At 40.8% G+C, this 25,330-nt stretch overlaps 5 protein-coding genes across 5 annotated transcripts; 4 read left to right on the top strand and 1 right to left on the bottom strand.

Moving 5' to 3' along the window:
• Nucleotides 1-1,908: 1,908 nt before the first annotated feature.
• Nucleotides 1,909-6,389, bottom strand: angel1 (angel homolog 1 (Drosophila)). The gene is made up of 10 exons (XM_053335166.1): nucleotides 6,323-6,389; nucleotides 4,826-5,821; nucleotides 4,430-4,665; nucleotides 4,257-4,326; nucleotides 3,732-4,174; nucleotides 3,394-3,535; nucleotides 3,149-3,256; nucleotides 3,006-3,039; nucleotides 2,539-2,702; nucleotides 1,909-2,425 (listed from the first exon to the last, which is right to left on the bottom strand). Exons 1-10 carry the CDS (start codon nucleotides 6,387-6,389, stop codon nucleotides 2,265-2,267), a joined length of 2,421 nt encoding a protein of 806 aa, XP_053191141.1. The 3' UTR covers nucleotides 1,909-2,264.
• Nucleotides 6,390-6,857: 468 nt separating this feature from the next.
• On the top strand, nucleotides 6,858-10,851 carry LOC128374945 (leucine-rich repeat-containing protein 74A). Its single transcript, XM_053335165.1, has 13 exons — nucleotides 6,858-6,966; nucleotides 7,240-7,415; nucleotides 7,507-7,614; nucleotides 7,734-7,827; nucleotides 8,125-8,174; nucleotides 8,269-8,350; nucleotides 8,454-8,539; nucleotides 8,618-8,812; nucleotides 8,905-9,000; nucleotides 9,203-9,346; nucleotides 9,495-9,599; nucleotides 9,831-9,916; nucleotides 10,242-10,851. The coding sequence occupies exons 1-13, from the start codon at nucleotides 6,858-6,860 to the stop codon at nucleotides 10,849-10,851; spliced, it is 1,941 nt and encodes a 646-aa protein (XP_053191140.1).
• Nucleotides 10,852-11,291: 440 nt separating this feature from the next.
• Nucleotides 11,292-13,069, top strand: LOC128375699 (olfactomedin-4-like). The gene is made up of 5 exons (XM_053336104.1): nucleotides 11,292-11,345; nucleotides 11,445-11,618; nucleotides 11,723-11,935; nucleotides 12,018-12,165; nucleotides 12,246-13,069. Exons 1-5 carry the CDS (start codon nucleotides 11,292-11,294, stop codon nucleotides 13,067-13,069), a joined length of 1,413 nt encoding a protein of 470 aa, XP_053192079.1.
• A 1,976-nt stretch (nucleotides 13,070-15,045) lies between these two features.
• olfm4.2 (olfactomedin 4, tandem duplicate 2) lies at nucleotides 15,046-16,802 on the top strand. The gene is made up of 5 exons (XM_053336106.1): nucleotides 15,046-15,102; nucleotides 15,200-15,367; nucleotides 15,472-15,684; nucleotides 15,781-15,922; nucleotides 16,009-16,802. Exons 1-5 carry the CDS (start codon nucleotides 15,046-15,048, stop codon nucleotides 16,800-16,802), a joined length of 1,374 nt encoding a protein of 457 aa, XP_053192081.1.
• A 3,412-nt stretch (nucleotides 16,803-20,214) lies between these two features.
• Nucleotides 20,215-24,825, top strand: rps6kl1 (ribosomal protein S6 kinase-like 1). Its single transcript, XM_053335742.1, has 8 exons — nucleotides 20,215-20,378; nucleotides 20,719-20,843; nucleotides 21,186-21,278; nucleotides 21,355-21,402; nucleotides 21,847-21,979; nucleotides 23,935-24,017; nucleotides 24,131-24,226; nucleotides 24,366-24,825. Exons 1-8 carry the CDS (start codon nucleotides 20,243-20,245, stop codon nucleotides 24,474-24,476), a joined length of 825 nt encoding a protein of 274 aa, XP_053191717.1. The 5' UTR covers nucleotides 20,215-20,242; the 3' UTR covers nucleotides 24,477-24,825.
• Nucleotides 24,826-25,330: the final 505 nt, after the last annotated feature.

The raw sequence follows: 25,330 nt of genomic DNA, 5'->3' as shown, positions 1-25,330 counted from the left end.
TATACATTGTTTCTTTTATTTGTAGCAACTTAATCCAATTTTTCACTAGCCTTAAATGGTATCCAAGCAACTGACTTCCATTTGAGCTAAGGTGTAAAGAAATTTGTTTACAGCACTTTTATCTTTTTCTATTTTTTTTATTGGGAACAGTGTCATTTTATACTTATTCTGTGTTGGTGATCACCAGTAGAGCACTTAATATTTAAAACACACTCCTCTGAGTACTTTGCCACAGTCGACAATTTTATGTGTACATTAGGTGGTTGTTTGCATTCCAATATTCTGTAACACAAGTTGTCTCGTACCATAAATTGATTTACAGGATCACAATAAAGGTTCACTATGATCGTGGCAACAAAGTCTTGTTTTCAATGTTATAGTGTTTTGATAACAAGGATCGTCATGGTTACGTATTTAAAAACTGTTGTTCATACTGTACCAAGAAATATACAGATTAGGATTTAATTAGTGGGTAATAGGTAATCAGTTTTCTGTCATCTAAGAGTTCGAACTGAACACAGAGCATCAAAAACTGAAGGGCAGTTTCTGGCTGGCACTGAGTCAGCCGGTGATGAGAGCAGACTGAGGAGATCTCCAAACACGACCCAAAGTTTACAAAAAGGAAACTTGTTGCTAACAACACTATAAAAAGGAAGCGTAACCATTTGAGTGCTGCAGTCAGCCGAGCAAGACAGTTTCAACATGTTCGCCTTCTAAATCTCAGAATATCCACCAAGTTCCATTTAATACTTGAATGTTGAGTCGTTTCCAGGATTTGCCGCAGTCATATAAATGAAAGCTCTAGTGTGCTGCTCTCATGATTAGTTTACTGTTAAATGGATCCCCCTGTCCATCTCACAGCACAGCAATCAGCTAATGAAGCTTAATGGCTGCTGCATTTTATTAAAACCAGTCAGCAATGAACCGCAGTCAGGTGTGGGCTGTGATGGATCTCTATCATGTCATGAAATCTTGTCAGGTACGGTGAGAATACTGCAATCTTACTACAGCAAAACGACAGATGACGGAGATAGTGGTGTCATTTGTGAAAGTGAGCTCCTTAGAATATGTGTTAATATTGTGACAGTTACCTTGGTGAATTATGAAGGTCTAGAAGTCATGAGCAAGATAAACAAACTCCCTATCCTCCCTTCCAGTGGACTCCAGATGTCAAACACTGAAGATATAGAAACAGAAGGCATGCCATGTTTGGAAAAGAAACCTACTGACCCACTTCCTTTACTTGCATACATTTAATGCCAAAGGGGGAATAAATACACACAACCTGACTCCTCTACATATTCGAGGTTTAACTCACAACTGACTGTATTATATTGAAATGATAAAAACAACACACTGAAGAGCCCACTGACAATGAGTGACACATGTCCTACTGATGGGAGTCACCTTCGCAGACATTCTGTAACCCACGCACAACACAAAGCTCTCTTACTGTGCTCTCACGCATGAACACTCAACTATGTACATGAATTATTCATTCATGCATCAACCAGACACACACACACACACATGCACACAGAAACATCTTCTCCCTGACTGAGTGCCTAAGTGCAGTGGGATGGGAGGGGCAGAGCCAACATTCAGGTCACAATCTCAGCAGAGGACCAGGCAGGATACACGCAGGAAGCCAGACACAAACAGCACATGCACGTATCTCGCTACATCATGAATCCAGGAAAGAACAATAAATTACTTTCTAAAAGCCCGGGGAGCAAAATCAAAATGGGAGTCACAAATTAATGGAAAATATTTATTCAATATTTATACCATCTGAAAAAATAGAACTGACTCAAAATCAGAGAAATGCACTTCTCATTTCAAAAGGTAACCTTAAAATAAAATTTAATATGTGACAGAGCAGTTTTAAACAAGCAAAGTAAACCAGCCAGTCCACTATCACACCACCAAGTCAAATGCTGCTTTTGACACTATTACATCATCAATTATAAGATTTGTCATATCTCTGTCATAACTCTGCGCCATTTATCTGATGAAAAACATGTGGAACAGGGTTAAACATTGGCACTCATTATTTTCCTGGCTCCTATTGAACAAAAATGTGAACGTCCTATTTAGTTAGACAACTATGATCCCCTTTTGCCAGGATTGAACCGCAAATAATGGTATCCATACTAACAAAAACAAAAACCAAATGTGTATAGAGCGAGGCCCGGATCATTTGAAAAGAAACATGCTTTGCCTCTCACGTCCATCTTGGTTCAGTTCACCCGCAGTCTGTTCTGTCATGCAGCGTTCAAGTCCAGCTGAAATTTGGCCAGAAGACTGAGATGGTCAGAGGGGAATATGTGGTTGGGAAGGCCTTTCATTGACCATAAAACATCCTCTGATAGGAGGGAGAGACAACTGATCAACTTCAGACCATTACTCTTCAAGTCGTCACCAGCTAAGGAAAAGAAAGAAAAAGAAGAAGAAAAGAAAAACGTAAGTTATTTACAGGAGCAAATGATTAATTCAGAGCTCTAAAATGTTAGTATACTGTCCTGTTTTGTGGCATACCTTTTTGATTAAAGGGTAAGATGCGTTTTGGGGTATAGAAGATGTAGTCGACAGTAGCTCCCATTTCAGAGTGCAGAGTCGTGACTTCTGAGTTGCCAGAGCCTGGGAGAATGTGTTTATAGACCGACTCCAAGTCCAACCGATGACTGATGGTGTTTCTGAACCTGTGAGACACACACTCAATGACTAATATCACATCTGATTTCCACTTGACCTGTTTTTTCCTCCACTTTTCTATATGTAGTCCTGTTTTGTACATCATAACGTGACATAAATGACATAAAATGGTTGAATAATTAGATGAATAAGATGATTAAATTATGTTAATTACAATAGCTTTAACATTTGTTTATTGTTTTCCTGTTTGCTGCTGTGACACTGAATAACCATTGGATTCTGTTCATCTATGCAAACAATGTCTAACAATAAGAAGCAGAAACCTTTGAATGACATGTAGGTAAACTGACCTTCTAACATAGGGCTGGTTTCTCCTTGAAGCATCTGCACACAATAACAATGAAAATTCAGATTCAGATTCAAACCACATCTGTATGGAAATCATGTTAGAAAAACAGATGACTGTGTTGTGCGTTCTGCAGTATAATTGTACCTGGTGTATGGTCAGTCACGCCTGGGATTAGCTGCAAGTCAGGTGGGATATATGCATATGGACAGTAGCGCAGCCGCAGTAGGAAGTCATGGCTGTACTGACGTATCCCTACAGGACAAGACCAACAAATATTACGTCAGGAAGTCCGACAAAGAAACTGAAACACAAATCTGATATTTACACCTTGGATCAAGATTACAAAAGTGACAGTATGTACAAAACATGCTACAGCTTCTAACTCTGACCTGATACCCGACTCTGGCTCTCATTCGTGTCCTCAACTGTAGCGTACTGGCAGCCGTCACTGACTCCCAGATCCCCAGGCCACAGAGGAGCAAACAGTCTGTGGAAATTGGCCTTGTGTGACAAATCCTCTTGACCTGATATCTGTTGGATATTAGTAAATACATAAATGGTTACAGAGGTAACTGCATCATTGCAGAAACCTGAAACAAAGAGCCAAATGTATCTATTTCACAACAAGTCCACAGACAGTCAGACAGTTGGAGCAGCTAGATATTTTCCAACTATCATGCCAAGCATTGATTGCAGTCAGTTGTTTTGTGCAGTGTTTCAGTCTCACCATCCATGCTGGTAGACCCTGGAAGTAGAGCTCGCCAGTGGTGATGAACTGGTACAGAGGCATGTAGGGGACAGAGTTAAAGTCCCCACACAGTATAACATTACAGTGTTCGCCTTTTGCCTTGCAGGACTTGACCACACTGTGGATTTCTGCCATCATTATGGCTAACTGAGCCAGCTTTACGTCACCCCTCCTGGGATTGAAGAGCAGGTGTGTGTTAGCCACACAGAGAAGTGGGCCCTTCTCTTTGACCTCTGACCCCTGGGGGACCATCGGCCGAAGCAACATAACAATGCCCACATTGTGCCGATTCAGCAGCTCCATGTTAGGCCTGAAGAACTCCAGCAGTGTGACTGATACCATAGAAAAGCAACTGCTTCGATAGCATGTAGCACAGCCATCTGTCTTGGTTCCTGTACGCCGCTTGTACACACAGGTGTAGCCTAGATCAACAACAGGAAGACAATTTATGTGATGCCTTTATCATAAAATCCTCCAACACTACTGTTTTGTCTGATGACCTACCCATCTGAGTCAGGACTGGATACAGTTGTTCATAGTAGTAGTTCTCTTGAACCTCTTGGAGACACAGAACCTACACAAAGCACACAAACAACTCATTAGTGGAGTACTAGAGATTAGAATTCATTTCTGAAAAAAAGATGCCTTTATAGTTTATCTTGAATTATTTGACTTACATCTGGTGCCCATTTCTCAATTTCCTGTAAGAGAAGGCTGCAACGGTAGTTCCAGTCCAACACCTCCAGAGGGCAGTGTACATACAGCTCCTGGTTGGCCTCCAGCAGGTCCTGAGCGAGGATGTTGTAGGACATGACAGTAAAGTCCATTGAGGCCTTTGTGGATGGGAAGGGTATCAGGACAGGCTCTGCTGCAGTGGCACTCTCATCCACCTCCTCCCATACTCTCCACATTACTAGGTGGAAGATAAACACACTCAAACAAGTCTGTGCAAATTAACCACTAGTTACTAAGCTACTGAAAATTCTGGACACATTTCACTACAGCAGATTTATTAGTTTTGAAAATCAACAATGGAAATGTAATTAAAGTAAAGGGAGATATCAGATTCTCACCTTCAAAAGGTACAGTCAACTCAGCTGGAGGGTAATAGCTCACAGCAGGAAATTGCCACAGCGGGCACTGCACTTCATCTGTTAGGCCAGGTCCTGCAGGAAAGTGCCATCCAGTTTCTGTGTCATGTTGCCTGCTATATGCAATGTTTTGAGTGTTTGCAAGTAGTGAGGCAAACACCAGCTCAGAATTACTTCCCCCGTCATTTTGAGCCAAATATTCATCCCAGCATTCAGCTGATTCAGCTGCAGTTTCAGTGTCAGTCACTAAGTCTTCAGCCCTGGGTATCTGTATTTGTTCCTGTACTGAAGGGGTTGTTTCTTGTATGCTGGGCTCAGCTGGGGTTACTGACTCTTCCAGGCTTTGTATTTGTTCCTCCACTGGATGGGTGGTATATTGAACACTCTCCTCAGCTGGAGTTACTGGATAGGTGGTGTATTGAACACCATTCTCAGCTAGAGTTACTGACTCTTCGATGCTTGATATCTGAGTTTTTTCCTGCACTGGACAAGTAATTGTTGGTATGCTGTCTTCTGTTTGCAGGGACTCAAACTGGGCCCCAAGTGCTTGCTTTGGACTAACATCCTCAGTTGCAATATCAGTTCCATCCTCTATGTTTTGCTTCGTACAGAACACATCATTTTCTGTTTCTGCATCCTCTTTCTTGAGAGCTTCTACCTTTATCTGTTGCTGTGCCTCTTGCATCTCTGCTTTTCCCTCATTCACTGCAGATTGCACTTGACTAAACTTTGTTTCTCTCTGCAGGACAGTCATCAGCTGTTCTTTGACTGTGTCAGGCCAATCTTTACAATCTTCTTTTACTGGACTTTGCTCTTTCATCCTTTCTTTCGTTTCTCTCTTCGACCCACTGTTTGGGCTGAGCTGCTGGTCCAGCAGGGTTGTCTGAGACTGTACAAACTTCCTGGTTGTGACAGCACCACCATCCCACACTGCCGTGCCATCAACAGCTGCAGGAGGTATACCCTTCTTTGGGGCATCTGCAAGACAAGCTTTGTGATAACCACAATGTATGTTTTGAAAGTTAAAACATATAGAGCTTTTTCAATTTCTGTCATTAACATTGCCAAATAATGACAATCAGTGTTTGAATGCCACATAAAAAATATCCCATTGACTTGAACTTCACAGCAAAACATTCTCACATGGGAACATTCTGACGTCACGAGGGGCGTTCACTCACTAACAGGTGCAAGCTAAAAGAGTGCAAGCTAACCCTCATTGCCATTAGTAACAACTAGTGAAATAACTGATAAAACACAATTTGCACTGCACTCCCATTTTCATAACAGACAATAGCATGTACCGGGAAACGTGTCTGTCACACGCTGCCGGCAAACTGCTTAGTTAGCAGCAAACAAACGCCATTAGCTCCGGACGGCCGGCCAGTCAGGGCAACTGTTCACATAGTCAATATTTAACTAAGCTGGCAACAACACTTTCAAAGACTAACACCTTTGCAATGCTGCTGTAAGATTTACCTGAGGCTCGACCGGTCAGGTACCGCGCTAAAGGGTAGAGCCCATAAAACAACAAGCTGCCAATCATGCTGCGCTGCTCAAATTAGCGCATGCGCGTTCTGAACTTGTTGGTGTTTTTTTGTGGAAGGTCAGGGGACACTAGTCACATCTAACTAGTGTTCCCTAGTGTTCCCTCCTTTGGGGGTTTTGGCTTTTGAATAAAAGAATATTTCTAAAGATCAAGTTCTTAAATAAGAAAAATATTAAACGTACAGCACCCTATAACATGCTTTCCTTGTATGGTGTATTGCAAATGCTACCTTTTATCAATCATATAGCCTATGCTTGGACCTACTAAACACCAGATTGTATCCACACTAATGAATAAATTATCCCCGGCACTACACATGACATGCTACCTGAAAGATAAGGTTACCTGCCGGACAGTACAGGCATTTCATTTCACAGTTCACACAACCCAGAGTGAAGACTGTGAATTCTCCTTGTGTCTAAGAAACGTTTTCAAAAAGGACAAAGGCTTTAACAGCAAACAGCAATGTCAACACTATCTTTTGAGTCCCTCTGCTTAAAAGATGATGATTGTCCATCTCCAACACTGTATCGAGGCTCTGAGGATGAGTTTGACACAGACTTGGAGTCGGATGGTAAGTAGGCCTACATTAAATCATTCTTGGATTCATTCTTGCGATGCAAAAAAAAGGAAAAAAGCAATTTTGCTGCTCTGATGGTAAAGCTGTACATTCATGTACACATATACATATTGTTAATTCATAATATTGAGATAAAATCACTTCCAATGTCCAGGCATTGCAATTAAATGGCTTGTTTTGAGTGCTCTTGTAAAACATATGTTCATTGCTGTATCTATAACAGGCAAGGGCCCATATAGGGAGACTCACATTCTTACTCATCTGCAGAAAAAGAAGAGAGCAACAAGGAGATGTCTATAGCTGAAGTGTACTTGCAAGCATGCAAGTTGGTGGGTGTAGTGCCAGTGTCCTTCTTCATACGAAACCTTGACTCTCCCACCATGACACTTACCCACCACGGGCTTGGACCCTTGGGATGCAAGGCACTAGCTATTGCTTTAGTGGTGAGTTTGAAATACAAGTATGTGATCGAATGTGACTTTTTTAAATAGAGCTTTTTTTGATTAGTTATTTTTGTGTTTGTGTTGTGTTTAGACTGACATGCATATCAACACACTGGAATTGGCAGACAATAACATTCAAGCTGAGGGAGCCAAATACCTTGTGGAAATGTTGAGAGCTAATTTCACCATTCAGCATCTGGTATGTAGCACTTCAAACCTACCACTAGAGGTAGCACAAGTGCTTTTAATGTGACAGTATACTCGACTTTTACAGTGGAGGATTCTTCATACTTGTATTATTCTGTGTTTTTCTTTCAGGACTTGTCCAACAACCATCTGCAGTCTGCAGGAGCTGAATATGTATCTAAAATGTTGGTGGACAGCATTTCAATAAAATCTATGAAACTGTCAGGTGATGTGCACATTTACACAACAAAGCTGTACTGGCAGTACAGCAATGTATTGAGACCAAGGTACACAGATACAGTTTCAGGAACCCAAAGTGCATAATTAAAACAGTGAATCTCAACCAGCACACTGTGTTTTCCCTTTGCTCAGACAAGGGGGAGGGTTGAAAGAGGAAAAAGATAGATATTCTTACAAGATCAGTAAATTTAATAACAATAATAACAGGATTGACATTAATATTATATGTATAAGCAAGCTAGTTTTGTATATTCAAACAAATAAAGTAATATTTCTCCAACAGGAAATGGATTTGCTGATGATGATGCTAAATATTTTGCAGATGCTTTATCGGTAAGTTATTGTTATGTTTTACATCAGTAAAGTAAGTAATGGTAGGTTATTTGATTATTTTTACTATTTTTGGTAGCTAATATTTTAATTTTAGACCAATTCCAGGATAAAGCAACTAGACCTGAGCCATAATGAGTTTTGTGGTAGAGGAGGAGAGCATTTGGGACAGCTGTTGGGTATGTTAAAAGTGTGGTGCAATGATATGAAAAATGGCAACAGTAGTTGACTTAAGATCCTTTTTTAAAAATGTTTTACTAATCTTACCTTCATTTTGTACAGCAAACAATGAAGGTCTAGAGGTGCTTGATCTTAGTTGGAATCATCTTAGAATGAAAGGGGCTGTTGCTTTTTGTGCTGGACTGAAGGTATGGCTGATAATTGAATATTGAATTGCAATACAACATTTAATCACCATGATCATCATGTACCATCTCCATTTTCAGGTGAATATGATGTTAAAATACCTTGACTTATCATGGAATGGTTTTGGGAATGAGGGTGCCCTGGCTATGGGAGAGGCCTTAAAATTCAACAACTCTCTGGTGCAGCTCAACCTCAACAACAACCGCCTCACGAATGAGGGTGTCGGCATGCTGTGTAGGGGCCTTGAGGCCAACGACACTCTTCGAGTTCTGCTGGTGGGTGAATGAGGTTGTATTCAGCCAACAACAGACAGACACACATTGTCAGGTGATGTGTAAAGTAATGTTTTACTCATACATGCTTGTAGCTTGCTTACAACTCTTTAACAGTAGAGGGAGCACTGGCCCTGGTTAATGTGGTGAAGAACACACCTAAAACTGCCCTGGAAGAGATCAACATATGTGTGAGTGTGGCACCACCACTGTCGTGTAGTTTGATCGCAGTTGAAATCAATCATATTAGCTATAAATACATTTCAGTTTTGTGTTCATATTGATCAGGAAAAGATAGCATTATACAGTATTATTATCCAGCATATCATAACTACCAAAATAAGATTATTGAATACCCCATATCTTTACATTTTTACCTTGTTATCTAAGCAGAATGTGCTGGTAAATGAGAACTTTGTGCATCTGCTGGAGGTGACGTGTCAAGAGCATCCCAGTCTGGATGTACAGTATGGAGGGGTGGGAGGGTTCATCGCTAAGAAGCCACCTAAACGCATCGATCCAATGAAAGTCATCCAGGTCTGTTTGGTCATATGATGAAAACAAGTTTATGAAAAATGTAATCTTATATTTACTACTCACATTTAAATCAAATGACTCTTCATTTAACATTTATAGTTTGACTCTATGTATTTCATTATTGTTAAAATGTCTATTCCTTTTGAAGGATTACCTGGATCAACGCAAATTACGCCTGTGGGATTTCTTTCGAAACATTGACAAAGATGGCACCATGCGAGTCCCTGTTGCTGACTTCAGGAAGGCAGTGCAGGTTTTCAGATACATTTTAATTTATTGAAGTTTACAGAGTCAGTAACATTTGCAGAAAGCACTGCACTGATGAATTTCAGTGACACTGAAATCATCCGCAATGCACTCTCTTTGAGTTCAATCATTAAAAGCTAATTGTCAGGATCAGAGAATCACTGCTGCATTAAATGCAAAAGTAGAAACTTTTTATCTGACTCTTTTTCTTCTCTTTTGTTGTGTGAAAACTTGACAGCAATCGAGCATTCCTCTGGATCGATATCACATTGAAGAGCTGATTCAGAGACTTGATCGTGACAGGACAGGGATGGTAGACTACAGGTGAGCATGTCTCATATTGTATTTGATTATATTCACAGATGAGGCCTCCTTAATTGCTTCATGAACTTGTGATGTGTTAAGGTTCATTGTATCGTGCACTTTATGATAAGGGTTTTATGACTGTTTGACGACCATTGGAGTTGAACCAAGTGTTTCAGCTGTGAATTTGTCCAGATTCTAAGCTTGAATGATGCTTTCAAAATAATGTTGTAAAAAGTGATGTTTATGGCACAGAGAGATGCATGAAGTAAACTGGTTGCAGTGTTATTTTGCCTCCACAGACCAGTCCCAGAGGTTTATAGGGTTATCTGATTTTTCTGTGCAGGGGATTGGCAGATACGAGGAAACAGATGATGAGGGATCACCGTCGCCAACTGCGGAAGGTTGAGTCCCGTCAGAAGAAAGAAAAGCAGAAGAGTGACCGCATCCTCAAGACCTTCCAGAGCGCTGTGGACGCAGTTACACCACGCAGTTCTATGGTCATATCTCCAGGAGGTGCCAAAGAGGACTCAAGTGGCCCACAGCACTTCTCTGCCACCCCTCTCAGTTCTTGGCACCACATTGTAATGTCCAACAGCAGTCGCTATTCTGTCTCTAACCTGAGCAATGAGCATGTCCACCTGCCCATGATAGGAGGCACCACACCTTACCGTCCCACCAGTTCTCCAGCAATGCGCTCCTACTCCCAACCCAATTTGCTGGATGACTCCCCTCGATCGGCCCCAGGCCAGTCCATCTCTGCACAGGGTGTACGCTCTGATCCAGAGATGGGCCATAGCAAGCTCAGCCCCACTGCTAACCACCTGACCAGGTCCAGGCCTGCACTTAATGCCAAGCAGCCAGAGGTTAAAGCCAAAACCAAAAAAGTGAAGAAAAAGAAAACTAAGAAACATGCAGCGAAAGACTCAAAGACTCCTATACAAACTGTCAAGTGAACTAATTCTTTGAGTTCAACAGCATTAGCTGTGGAACTACTTTGTTAGACGGTTAATAAATAATGATTGAAGAGAGACTGTGTCATTTGTGTTATATGGTTTCTAATCTCAAATGTGCACATTATATCCAGAAATTCATTAATTCAACAGGACATTAATCTTTCAGTCGGGTTCATGGTTCATTCACATAGAGACCAAACATTTGATAACACTTGGGAACTCTGTCAGATGGTAGATCCACCCATCATTGATCTGATGCACACCAAAACACTAAAGATTTAACTTCTGTTTGCTGAATACCACTAAGTTATTTTTTTACATGTGCCTTGGCTTGTAACGCTGTGAACATGGACAGGTGCAACATCCTGCATCCTTAAACAGCTTATATAAACTCGAAAAGGTCCAGCTATCTTAATCACAACCAATCTGACTGCACCAGAATGATCAGCGCACTGTATTTCTTAGGACTGCTGAGCTCCACAGTGGCCTGGGGGGTATGTATAGCATGACTTAGATAATTTTATTATCTTTATTCCTGAGACTCTACCCACATTAGAGGTCAGCAGATCTCTCTTCATGTCACCCTTTCTTAGCGTGTAGGTCTGTGGAGTGATGGGAGTGCAAGGAATGGGACAGGAGGTGGAAGTGGGGACAGGTGTACCTGTGATGCCTTCCTGCCCAGTTCCACCTTTCCTATAAAAGATCTGGTAGTGGTAGAGCAGAGAGCTGTGGAGATCTCCCACAAACTGGAGCTGGAGATGGGCAAGGTATTCAGGCATATTTCAAACATGGGTTAATAAGTTACTTCAGACAGACCAAAAAGAGTATAACTAATCTTTTCATTTTATCTTTTGATTACTTTTAATTTCAGCTGGAAGATTATGAGATCAAGATGACTGCATACGCAGAAATGATTGTAAATTTGACAGTGGAAATTGACAAAATGGAGAATAACCCTCATCACTACAATGACGTCGACATGGTCAATATAAAGGTGGAGATTAAACAAGTAGAGGCCCTAATTAAAGAGCTTCAGCTTTCCATCAGAGGCTCCACCAGTCTCTTTGAGTCTCTACATGTGCAGGTAGGTCCTGCAGAACTGCAGACTTGATGGCTTGTTGATTTGTGTTGATCAATTGGCAAACTGTGTGTATGTTTACTTTCAGATCACAGCCATGGTGGGGACCCTGACCGAGTTGGAGAAGACCTACGACAAGAACAGCATTTTGGCGACGCGCAGGGAGTACATCAAAGTGCAACTGCAACTGGATGAGTGTGAGAGGCGCCACCAGGAGCTCTTCAACCCCAATATTGGTAAGCTATTTCACACTAAGTTAGTTTTACGCCCTGTTTGGACTCATTTAACTAATTTTCCTGTCCCTCTGGCTCCACAGGGTCTTGTGCACACACAGGTATCATCAAGGTCAGCAAGCCCATTGTGAGTCAACTAAATGCCCAACTGAATGCTGGCTACAAATATGGAGGGTGGGGGAAAGATTCAAAGCCTATTCCTGACAGAGAGTCCATGTACTGGTACTCTGGTTACAGTAGTAGCTCCATTGTTGACATTAGGTTTTACACTAATTACAAGAATCTCATCTTGAGAAACCATTTCCAGCATCACAATTTACAAAACAGCTGGACTGGCACAGGAAACAATTTCATAATCCGTGACAACACTCTGTATTATCAGATCAATCGCCCGTTCGGATTAGCCAAATTGAATTTCACCACCATGGCATATGAGTCCAGGGTGATTCCTAGGGCTAGCACCAGATTCTCCTACTCTAACTCCCCCTATCAGAATTTTGACTTTTCCGCTGATGAATCCGGCTTGTGGGTGACATATGCCACAGATGAGTCCAGTGGCAGGATGGCCATAGCTAAAATAAATGAGCTGTCTTTTGGGATTGAGGAGGAGTGGCAGACTAGTGTCTATAAGCCAGGAGTGAGCAATGCCTTCATGGTGTGTGGAGTTCTGTATGCAGTCAAGACAGTTGATATCAAAACTGAGGAAATATTTTACAAGTTTGACACCAAAACCAAACAAGAGAGCTACATCAGTATTCCCTTTGAGAGGTTTCAGGATAAGTATTCCAACCTGGACTACAATCCCACTGATCAGAAGCTTTACATGTACAATGATGGCTACTATGTGAATTACCATCTGTGGTTTAATAACACAACTGAAGCCACAGTGAAGCCACCATTGATCTGATTTACTTCACATTCTATGAAAGAGGCAATGATTGTACTTTCCTTTTTTTCTTGTATCACAACATTTATTCTTCTTCTGCTTGATTGTGAATAAATGATATTATATTTGATTGATAATAAAGAATCTCAGGCATTTAAAAAAATCTGTCTTCTTGTGCAAATTCTGTTCTGATTTATATTGAAATGATGTGAAGTTCTGTTACTCCATTTACAAATGATTTCTTTAAACATCCATACCAAACAATAGTCATTCATACTTGATCTAAAATGTGGTAACAATAAAATATATATATATATATATATATTTTTTTTTTAATTAAAAACTTTTTTTTTTGGTTTTTACTCCATCGGTGCCTTTCGTATATAGCAATTCTAATATTTCATAGTGACCACACCACTTTTGTTCTACTTTTTTTTTTTTTTTAATGAAAGACATATATCCCACCAATGTGAAAAATACAACAGAATAAAAGACACACTAAAACCTAAACTTATAGTATAATACTTCATTAATTGGCCTTTAAATAACTGCAGGATAAAAACTGCACATATATATTTAATTAAAGGTTTGTGCTGCACACAAACCACTTTTAGTTTAATGTGTTAAGTATAAGTCTTGTTTCTATTGTAGTAGTGAATGTGAATTATTATTATTATAATTATATTATAATTAAGTTCTTCACTTGTCTGGAAAAGCCTTCATAAGGTCTGTGATAGGACCCAACAGGAGAAGCTGTAACATATCAAGGGCGACAAAAAATAAAAGAAGCCTCTTGAAACTCTGCTGGAGGAACAAACACCATTCCTATTCATTTGGTGTTTGGCTAATGGTGGTGGAGAGCGCTGTCTAGCACGTTGATCCAAAATCTACCATATGGTCAAGTTTGCCTTGCAACAGGGTAACTGTGAAGGTGTATGATTCACATAAATTTCATACTCATCAAACCATTCAGTGAGCGCTCATCCCTGTATTTGTTATGTTTTTCCACTCATCATTTTTTCTTCTGTCTTACTGTAGGTGTAGAGGGAAATGTAGATACAATACCTGGATAAAGACCAGCTCCAAAACACTAATTTTCACAACTTTTTGGTCACATAGAAATTAAATCATTTTCATTCAAAAGAAACCATGGCAGTGTTTTGAGTTCATGTTCAAGTTTTTTTTCTTTCATGTTTCAATAGTGTTTATATCAAGGGTTCAGTTTTACAGTTTTCTGTATACAACTGCCATACATGCAAACTTTTCTCTTTACATTGTTATCTTGTCTTTCAATGCTGCTTCTGAACTGGAATCATAAATAGAGAAAAATATACTGCTCACCCAGTAACAGGTTTAGCTGAGGTAAAAAATATACATGGTTCATGCATGTGCAGATGCTTCTATCATTCAGTTTACTGCTGAAGTGAAAAAAATGGTCCGTCATAACGTGATTCCCTTGGTGTCAAGTCAGCATTTCATTTAAAAGTTGTTTCTTTGTGGTGCAATGTGGTTCCTCCTTATGAATCACACTGTTACTGTAAAGAGCACAGTCCAGGTCACATGCACAAGCTTACAAAATTAATCCTGTGCATCAGGAAGCAATACGTTAATGCAAAATTTGATTCTTTCTAAGTTGACGACTACATTAACAAATTCACTCTATTAAAGCTGATTAATCATAAACACGTGCAAGCGGTTTGTTTGAATGAAATAAAAAAGAATACAATGTAGATGTAATACAATGTGTCTACCAGACTGTCTCCTGTTATAAAACACTTTGTTAGACTGAGCAAACAGACCATAAACATAACAACGTGGGAACAAAAAATACTACATATGTTGTTTTTCTCATCCACACCCAACGTTCTGGATGAATGAACACCTGTTCTTGTGTTGAGCTCAAACAGAAGGTGTCTATGATGATGTGATAAGACTTGTCTTTAAAAACCTTCTGACCAAGTCATCCAGGAGACAGTTGAGAGGTAAACTGAGACACGATGCTGCAAATTCTGCTGTTTCTCCAAGTAGCCCTCACTCCTGCTTTGGCCTGGATTGTAAGTGATTCTTACTTTCTATTACTAAAACACATACAGATTTGTTACTATCACTATCCTCTTTAATGGTGGTAAATATTTTTTAAACATTTTTCAGCCAGTGGAGGATTGGGGTTCTGGCAATGTGAATGCATCACTGGGTGAGTCAGGTCAGTGTTTGTGTCATGTGTACCTCCCTGACACCACCTTTCCTGTTGACCGGGTGCAGCACATGCAACAAGTGAGCAAGGATCTTATCCTGGAAGTGGAAATTCAAATGGACAAGGTACAATAAGACTAGACAGTTTTCACAGAATTCATACACTAAGACACAGACTGTGGTAAGACATTTTATTAATCTGTGTATTTTGTTTCACCTAACTCTTGCAGATGGTGAGCTATGAGGCTAAGTTGGACGTCTATTTGAAAGAGCTGGCAGACCTTACTGTAAGAGTGGCCATGCTGGAGAGCGATTCTGACAAATACATCAAGCTGGACTTTGAGCTGCTCAGGATTGAGCTCAGAGAGTTTGAATTTCTGGTGTCTCAGCTCAAAGACTCCCTCAACTCCTCCTCGCCAATGTTTGACAGTCTGTTTACTGAGGTGAAAGAGACATCTTTTAAAAGACTTTGCAAATAGCATGGCTCCTCTCATTGCTAGAACATTACATTTCAATTTAATTTATGTTTTTGATCCTAGATCCACAACATGACTCTCATTGTGAACCAACTGGAGTCTTACGACAAGAGCAACCTAGATGTGATCCGCATTGAGTTTGCCAAACTGCAAAAGAAGCTGGAGGAGTGCCAGAAGGACCAAGAGTTCATCAAGCCAGAAATTGGTAAGTCAACTAGTCAGAATATTTTGGACAATAGTTTAAAAATAAGAGATTTCCAGCCAACCTTTAATATTTTGGTTTCTTTCCAGGCAACTGCAATCATACAGGAATCATGAGCATCAGCAAACCCACGGTTGTCCAACTAAACGCCCATTTGAATGCAGGTTATCAATATGGGGGCTGGGGAAAAGACTCCAAACCTCTTCGGGGTTATGAATCAATGTACTTCTACGGTGCATACAGCAGCCCCTCAGTTCATGACTTCTATTTGTACTCTAACTATGAAAAGCTGATTCAACGCTCCGCATTCAAACATCATGACATAACATATGGGTGGGAAGGAACAGGTAACAATTACATTGTTCATGGTAACACTATATATTACCAGCATGGCACACCTCTCAGTATGACCAAACTGAATCTGACCAGTTCCAAGTACGACTATAGAGTGATCCCAGCTGTCAGTGAACAGTTCTCCTACAGTTACTCAGACAATCAGCACATGGACTTTGCAGCTGATGAAAATGGATTGTGGGTGATGTATGCCTCAATAGCGAGCAAGGGTAAAATTGTCCTTGCTAAGATAGATGAGAAATCTTTTGGCATTGAGCATGAGTGGAACACCGGCGTATATAAGAAGTTGGCTGGGAATGCTTTCATGGCCTGTGGAGTCATGTATGCCACAAGGTCTGTGGATGTGAACACAGAGGAGATCTACTACGCATTCAACACTAAGACTGGGGAGGAGAAGCACCTCAACATCAAGTTTAATAAGTTCCAGGACAGGTACACCAACCTGGACTACAATCCCACAGACAAGAAGCTCTACATGTACAACAATGGCTACTATGTATCCTATAATGTGGGGTTTAACAAAGAATGATGCCTCCTCTACCGTATCGTGATTGATACGATTGATCTTTATTTACCCTTTTTGTCAATGCAGCTCTTTAAAGCAAAGTACTGTACTTTTCATCAATAAAATCACACTGAAGCATTCAAATGACTGGCCTTGACTTTTTAATAAGTACGATCAGGTATGTGTTAAAAATCCAATATGGCAAGTTGTTACTATAACAACAAAATAGCATAATAATTACAGCATTCAAGACAACACCTTTCTCCACTTTAAATTACTCTAAAGCAGAAACATGCTATGACAGTTTAGATGAATAGCATGATTAATTGTCTGCTGTGTTTAAAAGTGACAAAAGACTAATGTTTCTGCACCTGTTTCTTCTTCTAAATAAAGTATGTGTCATAGGATTGTAGATATAACACCATTTCAAATCTTGAAAGCATTGAATAATGGAAAGTGAATTTCCACTATTGATGTATAATCATTTTCAAATACTTTACTCACAATAAAGTCATACAGATATACTGTTTGCTAAACATACATTAAATTATCACATAAATTATGTAAAGTGAAAGTACGGTAGAAAATTGGTATAATTAATCCCTTTTTCTGATCAAACAAGTGATCAATATGAACTTAATTTAAAGGTACTGCAGTCTGCTACTTGTACAGCACAGTTTAAAGGAAAAGAATAAAATTCTCACATTAATGTGTACAATTCTAATATTGAAGAACAGTATTATCTTGGTATTGGTCACTTTCTTAAACTCAATTTTCAGTTTCAGTGGAGGAAGTTGCCTGCGAATGTGTATTTTTCTCTTGATTTGAAGTGTGTTAATTCAGGAAACTCTTAAAGCTTGATCGTAATGTGATAAGCCTTGGTCAATTGTTTTTTTTTTTTAGCTTGAAGTCATCTCAGGTCACATTTTGGCACTTAACATCATAAATTTAAGTTAGACCTTCCTCCTGCTGTTGTGCTGCATGAGAACTGTATATAGGAGATAAAGTGGAACTACTCCTAGGAGAGAAAAAACACACAAGCATAAATCATAAAACTGCAGTAATACCAGACTCGTGTACAATATGCACAGCTGCATTGATCTCAAGGAGGCTAATAAAACTGCTATGACTTGGACTGATGTCACATGCAAGTGCAAGTGTTGTAAAAACCTGCAGATAAAAATAGCAATCATATCAAACAACAATCAGATAGTCACAATGCCTCTAACTGTATTGCTGTTATTCATGGATGTGCTGTGTATAATATAATATATAATATAATTGCCATTGCACACTTTCATGGTGTGTGTATGCGACCAAGCCAGGAGGTCTGAACACAAAGATCTAATACTCATATGACAATAAAATTGGGGAGGAGAAACACATGATCATTCCTCTTCAGAAATTCCAAGAAAACTTTGAGAACTTGCACTACAGTCCCTCTGATCAGAGGCTCCACGTGTACAACAATGGTTATAATGTGTTTAACAAAGAATGATGCCTCTTGTTCTTGATCAGCAGTGTTGTGCTTGATACAAAGGATCTATACTTTCCGCACTCTTTATCTGGCACTCATATATGACATAGAAATACCACAGTTTTTCTTTTTTTCTGCAATAAATCATCATACTTGAATATTCAAAATAGTACCCTGCTGTGTTTCAATTGAAAATAAAACACTTTTTGACTAAATACAAACATTTCAGAACATTTGAGAAAAGGCATATAGCAATCATGTGACCTGTGCATCTCTGTAATACATCAGACCCTGTCCATTTGGCTTTTCGGATAAGGTTTCAACATCTGATACATCTTACCCCCCACCCTCTTTTCCTCCCCTGTTCTCCATGGGCCATGCTGGAGCTGCCACTCCCCCTCTGTAAACTGGCCCTCCCTTGGGGGGAGCGACTCTCCTTTGTGCTGTGGTGGGAGCCTGGCTCCATCTGGTACTGAGCACTGAGACCTAGCAGATTATGTATTCTGGGCAGGGTGATCCCTCCATTCATAGTGGATTGCAGCCATCAAAGAAATGCAGTCAATACAGTAATTATTCAAATACATGGAATGTGTCATATGCAGCATACAGTCAAAGCACAAAGCACAAATCCATTTTGGAAGTAGAGTACAGGGTTGAAAATGGCTCTCAGCCTGTGCACAAAAACAGCACTGTCTCTTTAAATCAACTAGCATCTGTCAGCACGGGGGGCGGGGGGTGAGGGAGTCTGTGTGAAATTGTGAGACGGTACTATGGACGGTACCCTAAAGTGACATCACACTCAGCCAATCGGTGGCCTCGCCTGAGCTCTTTCCTCCTCCGCTGCTCCTGGGATGAGTGTGTCCAAGCTGCTGAAGACACGGGCTGCTGCTGATGCTGCTGCTACTGGGGCGGAGGGTCCTGGGGATGCTCGCCTCACATTAGGTATGTGTGTGTGCGTGTGTGCACGTACGCCTGTTTTTCTCCGCTGTGCGTTTATTTTTCTATGTTGAATTGTTAACCCATCGACTATGGCAGGTTGCACACTAAAGGAGATGATGCATGATAATGGAGGAGACTGAAGATGGCTTTGTGTGTTTCATAACACTCCTGAGATGATGTCGCCTCCATGACTGTAACCAGGATGGGGTGTGTATGTGTGTGATATTTGTGTTTGGATGGATATAGACAAAATGAACATTGTGTTTTACATGAATTATAGGTTTAAGGTCAGCATTAGCATTCACTACCTGACTGATAATAAGTTTGCATACTGTCAAAGCTTTATTACATGATACTAGTGCTTTTAAAGATTATTGACAGCATCCAATTCTTCTCATGTGATTTTTGTGTGGCTGGATATGTGTGTGTCTATAGGCTTGTGTGGCAAACATGGACACGCTTTTACAGCATAAACTATAGGGGTAACACATGATTTGTGTCTGAACCTTCTCCAGTGATAGGTTTGCATCATGCTTTTGGCATAATTAATGCTATTAAATGCAGACGATATCATGTCTCAGTGCTCTGAGTCATCTCTATGTCATATTGGACATTTGCAGCTCCTCTTCTTTCCATTCATCTGAAATAGCAGGCACAAGCTTGTACTCACTTCCTGTACTGGTCTGAAGGTTAACTCTTTGTTTCCACTGGCTTAGATCGTCATGCTCTTCTACAATGACCTGAGCCTTGGAGTCACTGGGGGCAGACACACACCGAGCCCAGTGACAACAGACAGAGATGTATACTGCTATTGTTAAAAAAAGGGAGCAAAGGTAAGTCACGAGCTAAACAGCAACACTTGACGATTACAGTGTTAGAAAGTAGAGCTGACAGATTCAGTTTCTGTTTCTAATTAAAACGGCTATTCATACCTCAGCTACCTGCCTGTATGTCTGTATTGAAAACAGCTGGACCAGCGTTCATTTCTAATTTTCTGATGCTGTGTTCAGGCCCATCTGGACCTGGACAAGCCCAAAACAAGGCAGCGATGGCAAAGAGAGATTACCTGGTGGAGGCAGCCAAGCAGATCCGCATGGCACTGGACAGCGAGGTCAATGAGGACTATGAGGCCGCTTTCAGTTACTACAAGAATGGGGTAGACTTACTGCTGAATGGGGTTCAGTGTAAGTGGACAACATTTGATCTTGCATGCCGTTATTGTATGAAAATACGTTTATGTAATAACTGTAAATGGAGAGGAACTGAAAGAGGTGTGGCTGCAGCACATGCCAGAAAGACATGTGATGGGAAAATGTGGACCAAGTAAAAACAGGAAGTCCCAAACCAAAGGTTAAACACAGATTTCCTTTGTGGTTAGGCATTACATCCACTGTGTACACATTCGGTTATCATAGGTTAAAGGTCAGCAGGTTTAGTCAGGACTGTTAAGATGTATTCTATTCACACAGCCATGAGTGCTATTCTTTCTTTATTGATGTGTGAGAGAATTTATCTGTCTAACAGTGGACCCAAACAAGGATCGTCGGGAGGCCGTGAAAAGGAAGACAACCCAGTATCTGAAGAGAGCTGAAGAAATCTTCATTACACATCTCCAGGACAACCTAGGGAAGGGGAGCTCTCACTTAGGGGTAAGACCAATCTTGTAACACTTAAAAAAAGAAAGAAAAAAAGAAGCAGATCGCATTGATTACTTGAAAGTGTCTCTTCTTTGTTCTAAATGTATGGCATGAATAATTTAAGTCTAGATCTGAGGCATTTTTAGAGTCAGTGGATGACTCACAATGAAAGATCTGCATTCCTACACAAAAATAGCACCTTCTGCATTGCCTAATCTAGATGAAACATTTAGTTTTTGTCTGTTTTGTGACTTGTTCTATTTATTCATCTTCTCAAATATGGTGGACAAAAGGCAATTCTCTCTTACAACATGCTTTGCTATAACTAATATTGTCCTTTGCTTTTATTATCAGGGTTACAGCAGTCTGAGATTCCGTCCAATCAGACACTTAAGTTCACCTGTAGAGGATCTCGAGATGTGTAAGGTGATTGGAGTGACTGATAAGGTAAGACAGACTTTTGTTTTAACATCATTGTTGATTTTGTGTTTTGGCACTGAAAATGTTATTTTTTATTCCACAGGTCCTGATTGTCCAAAGTATGGTCAATAAAGAGACATTTGTTGTAAAGGTGAGTATTCAGTACTATATGCTCGTAGAGGGTACAAAATGGGTGGGCTTTGCTCTATACTATAATGGATAGAAAGAAACATCTGTCCACTGCACTGAGATGTTTTGGGGTAGTCATCTGGCAGCAAGCAGGCCTATGTATTCTGTAGCAGGCCAGTCGATGGGGGCTCTCTCCATCCTGTCTCCCTGAGTATCACTGTCACTGTATCACATTGATCTGACTGATTGCCAAGTGCAACTGCACCTCAAATTTCAGTGATGAGTGAAACATGGTAACGGAGAGGACTGACTCTCTAAAGGGGCAATCCAAGCAATCATTAATCATTTTCTTCTGCCAACCATGTCCATATCAATACATTTTTGTATTAATACATGCATTTTGCTCTTTCTTAAATCAAACTGTGTGTTTCCCTTCTTAAGAATATCAATCTTTATGTGTTTGCAGAGCCTGGTCAAGTCCAGCTGGGAGAGCAGAGATCAGCCAACCATCATTCCTCAGGGGGTGCCATACATGGTGAAGCTGCTGAGGTATTACGTCAGTGAGGATGCTGTGTACCTGCATCTTGAGCATGTCAAAGGTGAGTTGTTAAGAACTCCTCTCAGTGCTGTGGGGACAGTATTGTATTGCTTTTTTTAATGCTTATAGAGCATCTTGAGATCTTTGTAGATAGTTGTACTGCTACACTGTAGTATTATTTGTCCTTTTCCTGATCTAGTTTTTCTACCATGGCTGTCCTAGGTGGGAGGCTCTTCTCCAAGCTGCATAAGCTGAAGAACGAGAAAGCCAAGGAACACCCAGAGTGCTTCACTTCTGGCCAACACAGCATCAAACTGAAGACCAGCTACACCTCACCTACAATCAGCACAGACTACCAGCACAATAACAGAGAGGGCATCAATCCAGAGAAATTAAGTGATGAGAGTCCTGATACAGACTTCACAACCTCATGGGATGAAACTCAGCAGCGGCTTGAGAGCTGCGGGACTCACTCTTACATTGAGGAGACAGGTTGTCTGCAGAACACGCGCTCCGCAGCGTCATTTTATACTAAGCTTGATCGACTAACACTGCTTTCTGGCCCGACAAGGACACAGGTCAACACTCACATCCATCCACCAGCTCCTAGTTTGTGTTTGCACTCCACCGAAACTCAGGAAAAGCCTGCTCTTCCTCTTGCTTGTGCTCGTGTTAGTCAAGCTCTTGATGTCATGTCAGAACTCAATGAAAAGAAAGTTGGAACTGGACTGATAGAGTGCAGCTCTGATTTTGAGGTAGCCTGGAAAGCTGCAGATCCAGCACACAACTGTGAGAAAGTAAACCCCTATGCAGTGACTGACAGTGATTCACATGGCACATTAGGACAAACTGCACCTCATACAAGTCAGACCTCATTTATAAAAGCAGGGTCACCAAACAGTGAAAATAATGGTTTGAGTTCTTCCCCTGCCATTTTGCATCTTCCTCTCCATTGCCAAACCCAGATCCGTGGCAGGGCATCATGGGATACCAACGGCTCTTACCAAGGATCTGTTTTAAGTGGAAACTCTGCAGACGTGGATACAGACAGTAAAGAAGTAAAGCAGGACAACAGCAGCCCCACCACAGATGAAAGAAATGGAATGGTAGTCATCAGGAGCACAGACAGAGCAGTATTTTCTGACCACACAGACACAAAGATCACCTCAGAAAGCCCCTGGCCTTCTCTCTGCCACAGCACTGCAAGAACACAGGTGACACTGTCAGCTGTGAAATACGAAGGGGGAACACACTTCAGTGAGGCAAGAGAAGGTGTAGAGGAAGCCTGTGAATTGCTGAGTCCCGCACAGAAGGTGTCAACTGCAAAAGAGGCATCACTTCCTGTCTGGGACTCCTCTGACCCTCTTGGAATCCCACCCCACAGTAGGAGAAACGATGCTTTTCTCAAATCAGAGGAATTAGAGGGACAAGGGGAAGACCAGATTATTGAGGTGGATGGCTGGTGCCACCTACCCAAGTTCCCTGCCAAATCCTCCACACCCACAGATAAGGCAATGCAGGCGTACTGGGGGCTACCTGAGGCAGAGGTGCGTGTCTGGGGTGCACAGATCCTGCTGGCCCTGGAGAGTTTGCATCAACAGGGCATCCTGTGTCGGGATCTTAACCCCAGAAATGTTCTGCTCACCAGCAATGGTGAGTTTAACAGATAACTTCAAAACACCACATAAGGAAAAAAAATTGCAGCTTTTGATTTTTAACAGTGATTTTTTTCACAGGAAAGGTGTGTTTGACATTTTTTGGGCAGTGGAGTGAAGTTCAATCAGAGATTTGCTCCAAAGCCATGGACCAGATGTACTGCGCTCCAGGTACAACTATCTCAGGACTGACCCCAGTGGTTGTTCCCTGGTGTAAACTGCCACCTAGTGGCAAGATGTAGTTTGTCCACTTTATTCTACATGAGATCAATGAAATGGAATGAAAGACATTTACAATAACAAACACATATTCCAGACATTCTGTGCATTAATACAAATGAATGTAATTGTTTGTCATCAGAAATTGGAGGGGTGTGCAGGGTCACAGAAGCTTGTGATTGGTGGAGTCTTGGAGCCTTGTTGTTTGAACTTCTAACAGGAATGGTAAGTGAAGCTCTACAAGCATGTTATGATCTGTTACTGTGTCATTCTGCACCATTCCGGCAAACTGTGCTATTTGGTAATGGCTTTATACACTCTGCTAACTGTGCCTCCAGCCTCTGTGGCAGCTCCACCCAGCTGGAATCCACTCCCACACCCAGCTGCTCATCCCCGACCACCTGAGCACTGCAGCTGCATCCCTGCTCACTGAGGTCAGGTTTAAGGCTTGAAACACATGCAAGGCTTCTTATCTAAATATTATGCTTACGGACAAAAAATGGTTTAACAAACACAGTGACACAAGATATGATTTGTCTGACGGTTTCCAAACTCCATCATTTTACTCTACAGCTGCTTCAGTTTGATGCTGGCTATCGCCTGGGCTCTGGAGGTGGAGGTGTGTGTGACATCAAGTGTCATCCTTTCTTCAGCAGTGTTTCTTGGAAAGCACTGAGCTGTTAGCAGGTGCGGCTGCTACACCTTTGATCCAATCATGCTGCGCTGGAATTGAAGATGTGCACTCTCCTGAATCCAAGCATCCCCGTGTGGCCAAAATGGATGCGACACCAGAACCTGGTTTCCTTTGCATTTCTGTGCTTCCCAAAGAAAAATGACAATAAAAACTGAAACAAGAACAAAACTGATGAGCCATGTCCCTTCCAAAATATCAAACACATGGATTTATTCCTTCACTTTCAATATATCAAGAGATTCTTGATATGAGAACTTAAGATATATTTGAGGCAATTTTGATAGCTACATTTTAATACTTTATATCCCTGCAAATAAATATATCATTGTCAACATGCATGAAAATGACTGCCACCTAAAGTCTGACAGTGTTTTGGACTGTCTGTCATCAAATGTAAAAAAAAAAAGGGCGTCAGGAAATAAATGGTTTCCTGTGTATATCCCTGACATTTTACTCACTTGTTTCAACATGGGTCACAACTGATTAATAGGCCAGTGCATATGATCCAAGGGAGGACTAGTGACTCAAAGACCTTTTTAACTTTATTACTGTAAACATGGAAATATAAACCCCACACCTGAGATGAGTCATGATCTTGAAGAGGCAGCATCAAGTACATCCCACTAAAGTAAAACCACATTATTGCACGGAAAGAGAAATTAATTTGTCTTGTCACGAATCATTTGAGTTAAGAAGCTCCATCTAGTTCATTGAGTTTAATCTTTTTGTCTATATCTTACACGAAATGTAACAAACTGGATTTTTATGTAGCAGTTTAACCTTTTCATCTTTTATTTATTGTCCATACCTCACTTATAAAGAGACATATGATCTGTGGATTGTC

Source organism: Scomber japonicus, chromosome 16 (assembly GCF_027409825.1).
Source record: "Scomber japonicus isolate fScoJap1 chromosome 16, fScoJap1.pri, whole genome shotgun sequence".
In the NCBI taxonomy this organism is placed as follows: domain Eukaryota; kingdom Metazoa; phylum Chordata; class Actinopteri; order Scombriformes; family Scombridae; genus Scomber; species Scomber japonicus.
Note: the sequence above shows the minus strand (reverse complement) of the source record. Positions and strands in the feature narration are given on the sequence as shown.

Coding starts and splice junctions, on each gene's coding strand:
- angel1 (XM_053335166.1), bottom strand. CDS start 6,389: ATGATTGGCAGCTTGTTGTTTTATGGGCTCTACCCTTTAGCGCGGTAC. Junction 5,822..6,322: donor CCTGACCGGTCGAGCCTCAG/GTAAATCTTACA, acceptor CTTGTCTTGCAG/ATGCCCCAAAGAAGGGTATA. Junction 2,703..3,005: donor AACCAGCCCTATGTTAGAAG/GTCAGTTTACCT, acceptor TGTGTCTCACAG/GTTCAGAAACACCATCAGTC.
- LOC128374945 (XM_053335165.1), top strand. CDS start 6,858: ATGTCAACACTATCTTTTGAGTCCCTCTGCTTAAAAGATGATGATTGT. Junction 8,813..8,904: donor ACACTCTTCGAGTTCTGCTG/GTGGGTGAATGA, acceptor ACATGCTTGTAG/CTTGCTTACAACTCTTTAAC. Junction 9,917..10,241: donor ACAGGGATGGTAGACTACAG/GTGAGCATGTCT, acceptor TTTTCTGTGCAG/GGGATTGGCAGATACGAGGA.
- LOC128375699 (XM_053336104.1), top strand. CDS start 11,292: ATGATCAGCGCACTGTATTTCTTAGGACTGCTGAGCTCCACAGTGGCC. Junction 11,346..11,444: donor GCTCCACAGTGGCCTGGGGG/GTATGTATAGCA, acceptor ACCCTTTCTTAG/CGTGTAGGTCTGTGGAGTGA. Junction 12,166..12,245: donor GCTCTTCAACCCCAATATTG/GTAAGCTATTTC, acceptor CTGGCTCCACAG/GGTCTTGTGCACACACAGGT.
- olfm4.2 (XM_053336106.1), top strand. CDS start 15,046: ATGCTGCAAATTCTGCTGTTTCTCCAAGTAGCCCTCACTCCTGCTTTG. Junction 15,103..15,199: donor CTCCTGCTTTGGCCTGGATT/GTAAGTGATTCT, acceptor AACATTTTTCAG/CCAGTGGAGGATTGGGGTTC. Junction 15,685..15,780: donor TTGACAGTCTGTTTACTGAG/GTGAAAGAGACA, acceptor TTTTGATCCTAG/ATCCACAACATGACTCTCAT.
- rps6kl1 (XM_053335742.1), top strand. CDS start 20,243: ATGGCAAAGAGAGATTACCTGGTGGAGGCAGCCAAGCAGATCCGCATG. Junction 20,379..20,718: donor ACTGCTGAATGGGGTTCAGT/GTAAGTGGACAA, acceptor TCTGTCTAACAG/TGGACCCAAACAAGGATCGT. Junction 24,227..24,365: donor CTGCATCCCTGCTCACTGAG/GTCAGGTTTAAG, acceptor TTTACTCTACAG/CTGCTTCAGTTTGATGCTGG.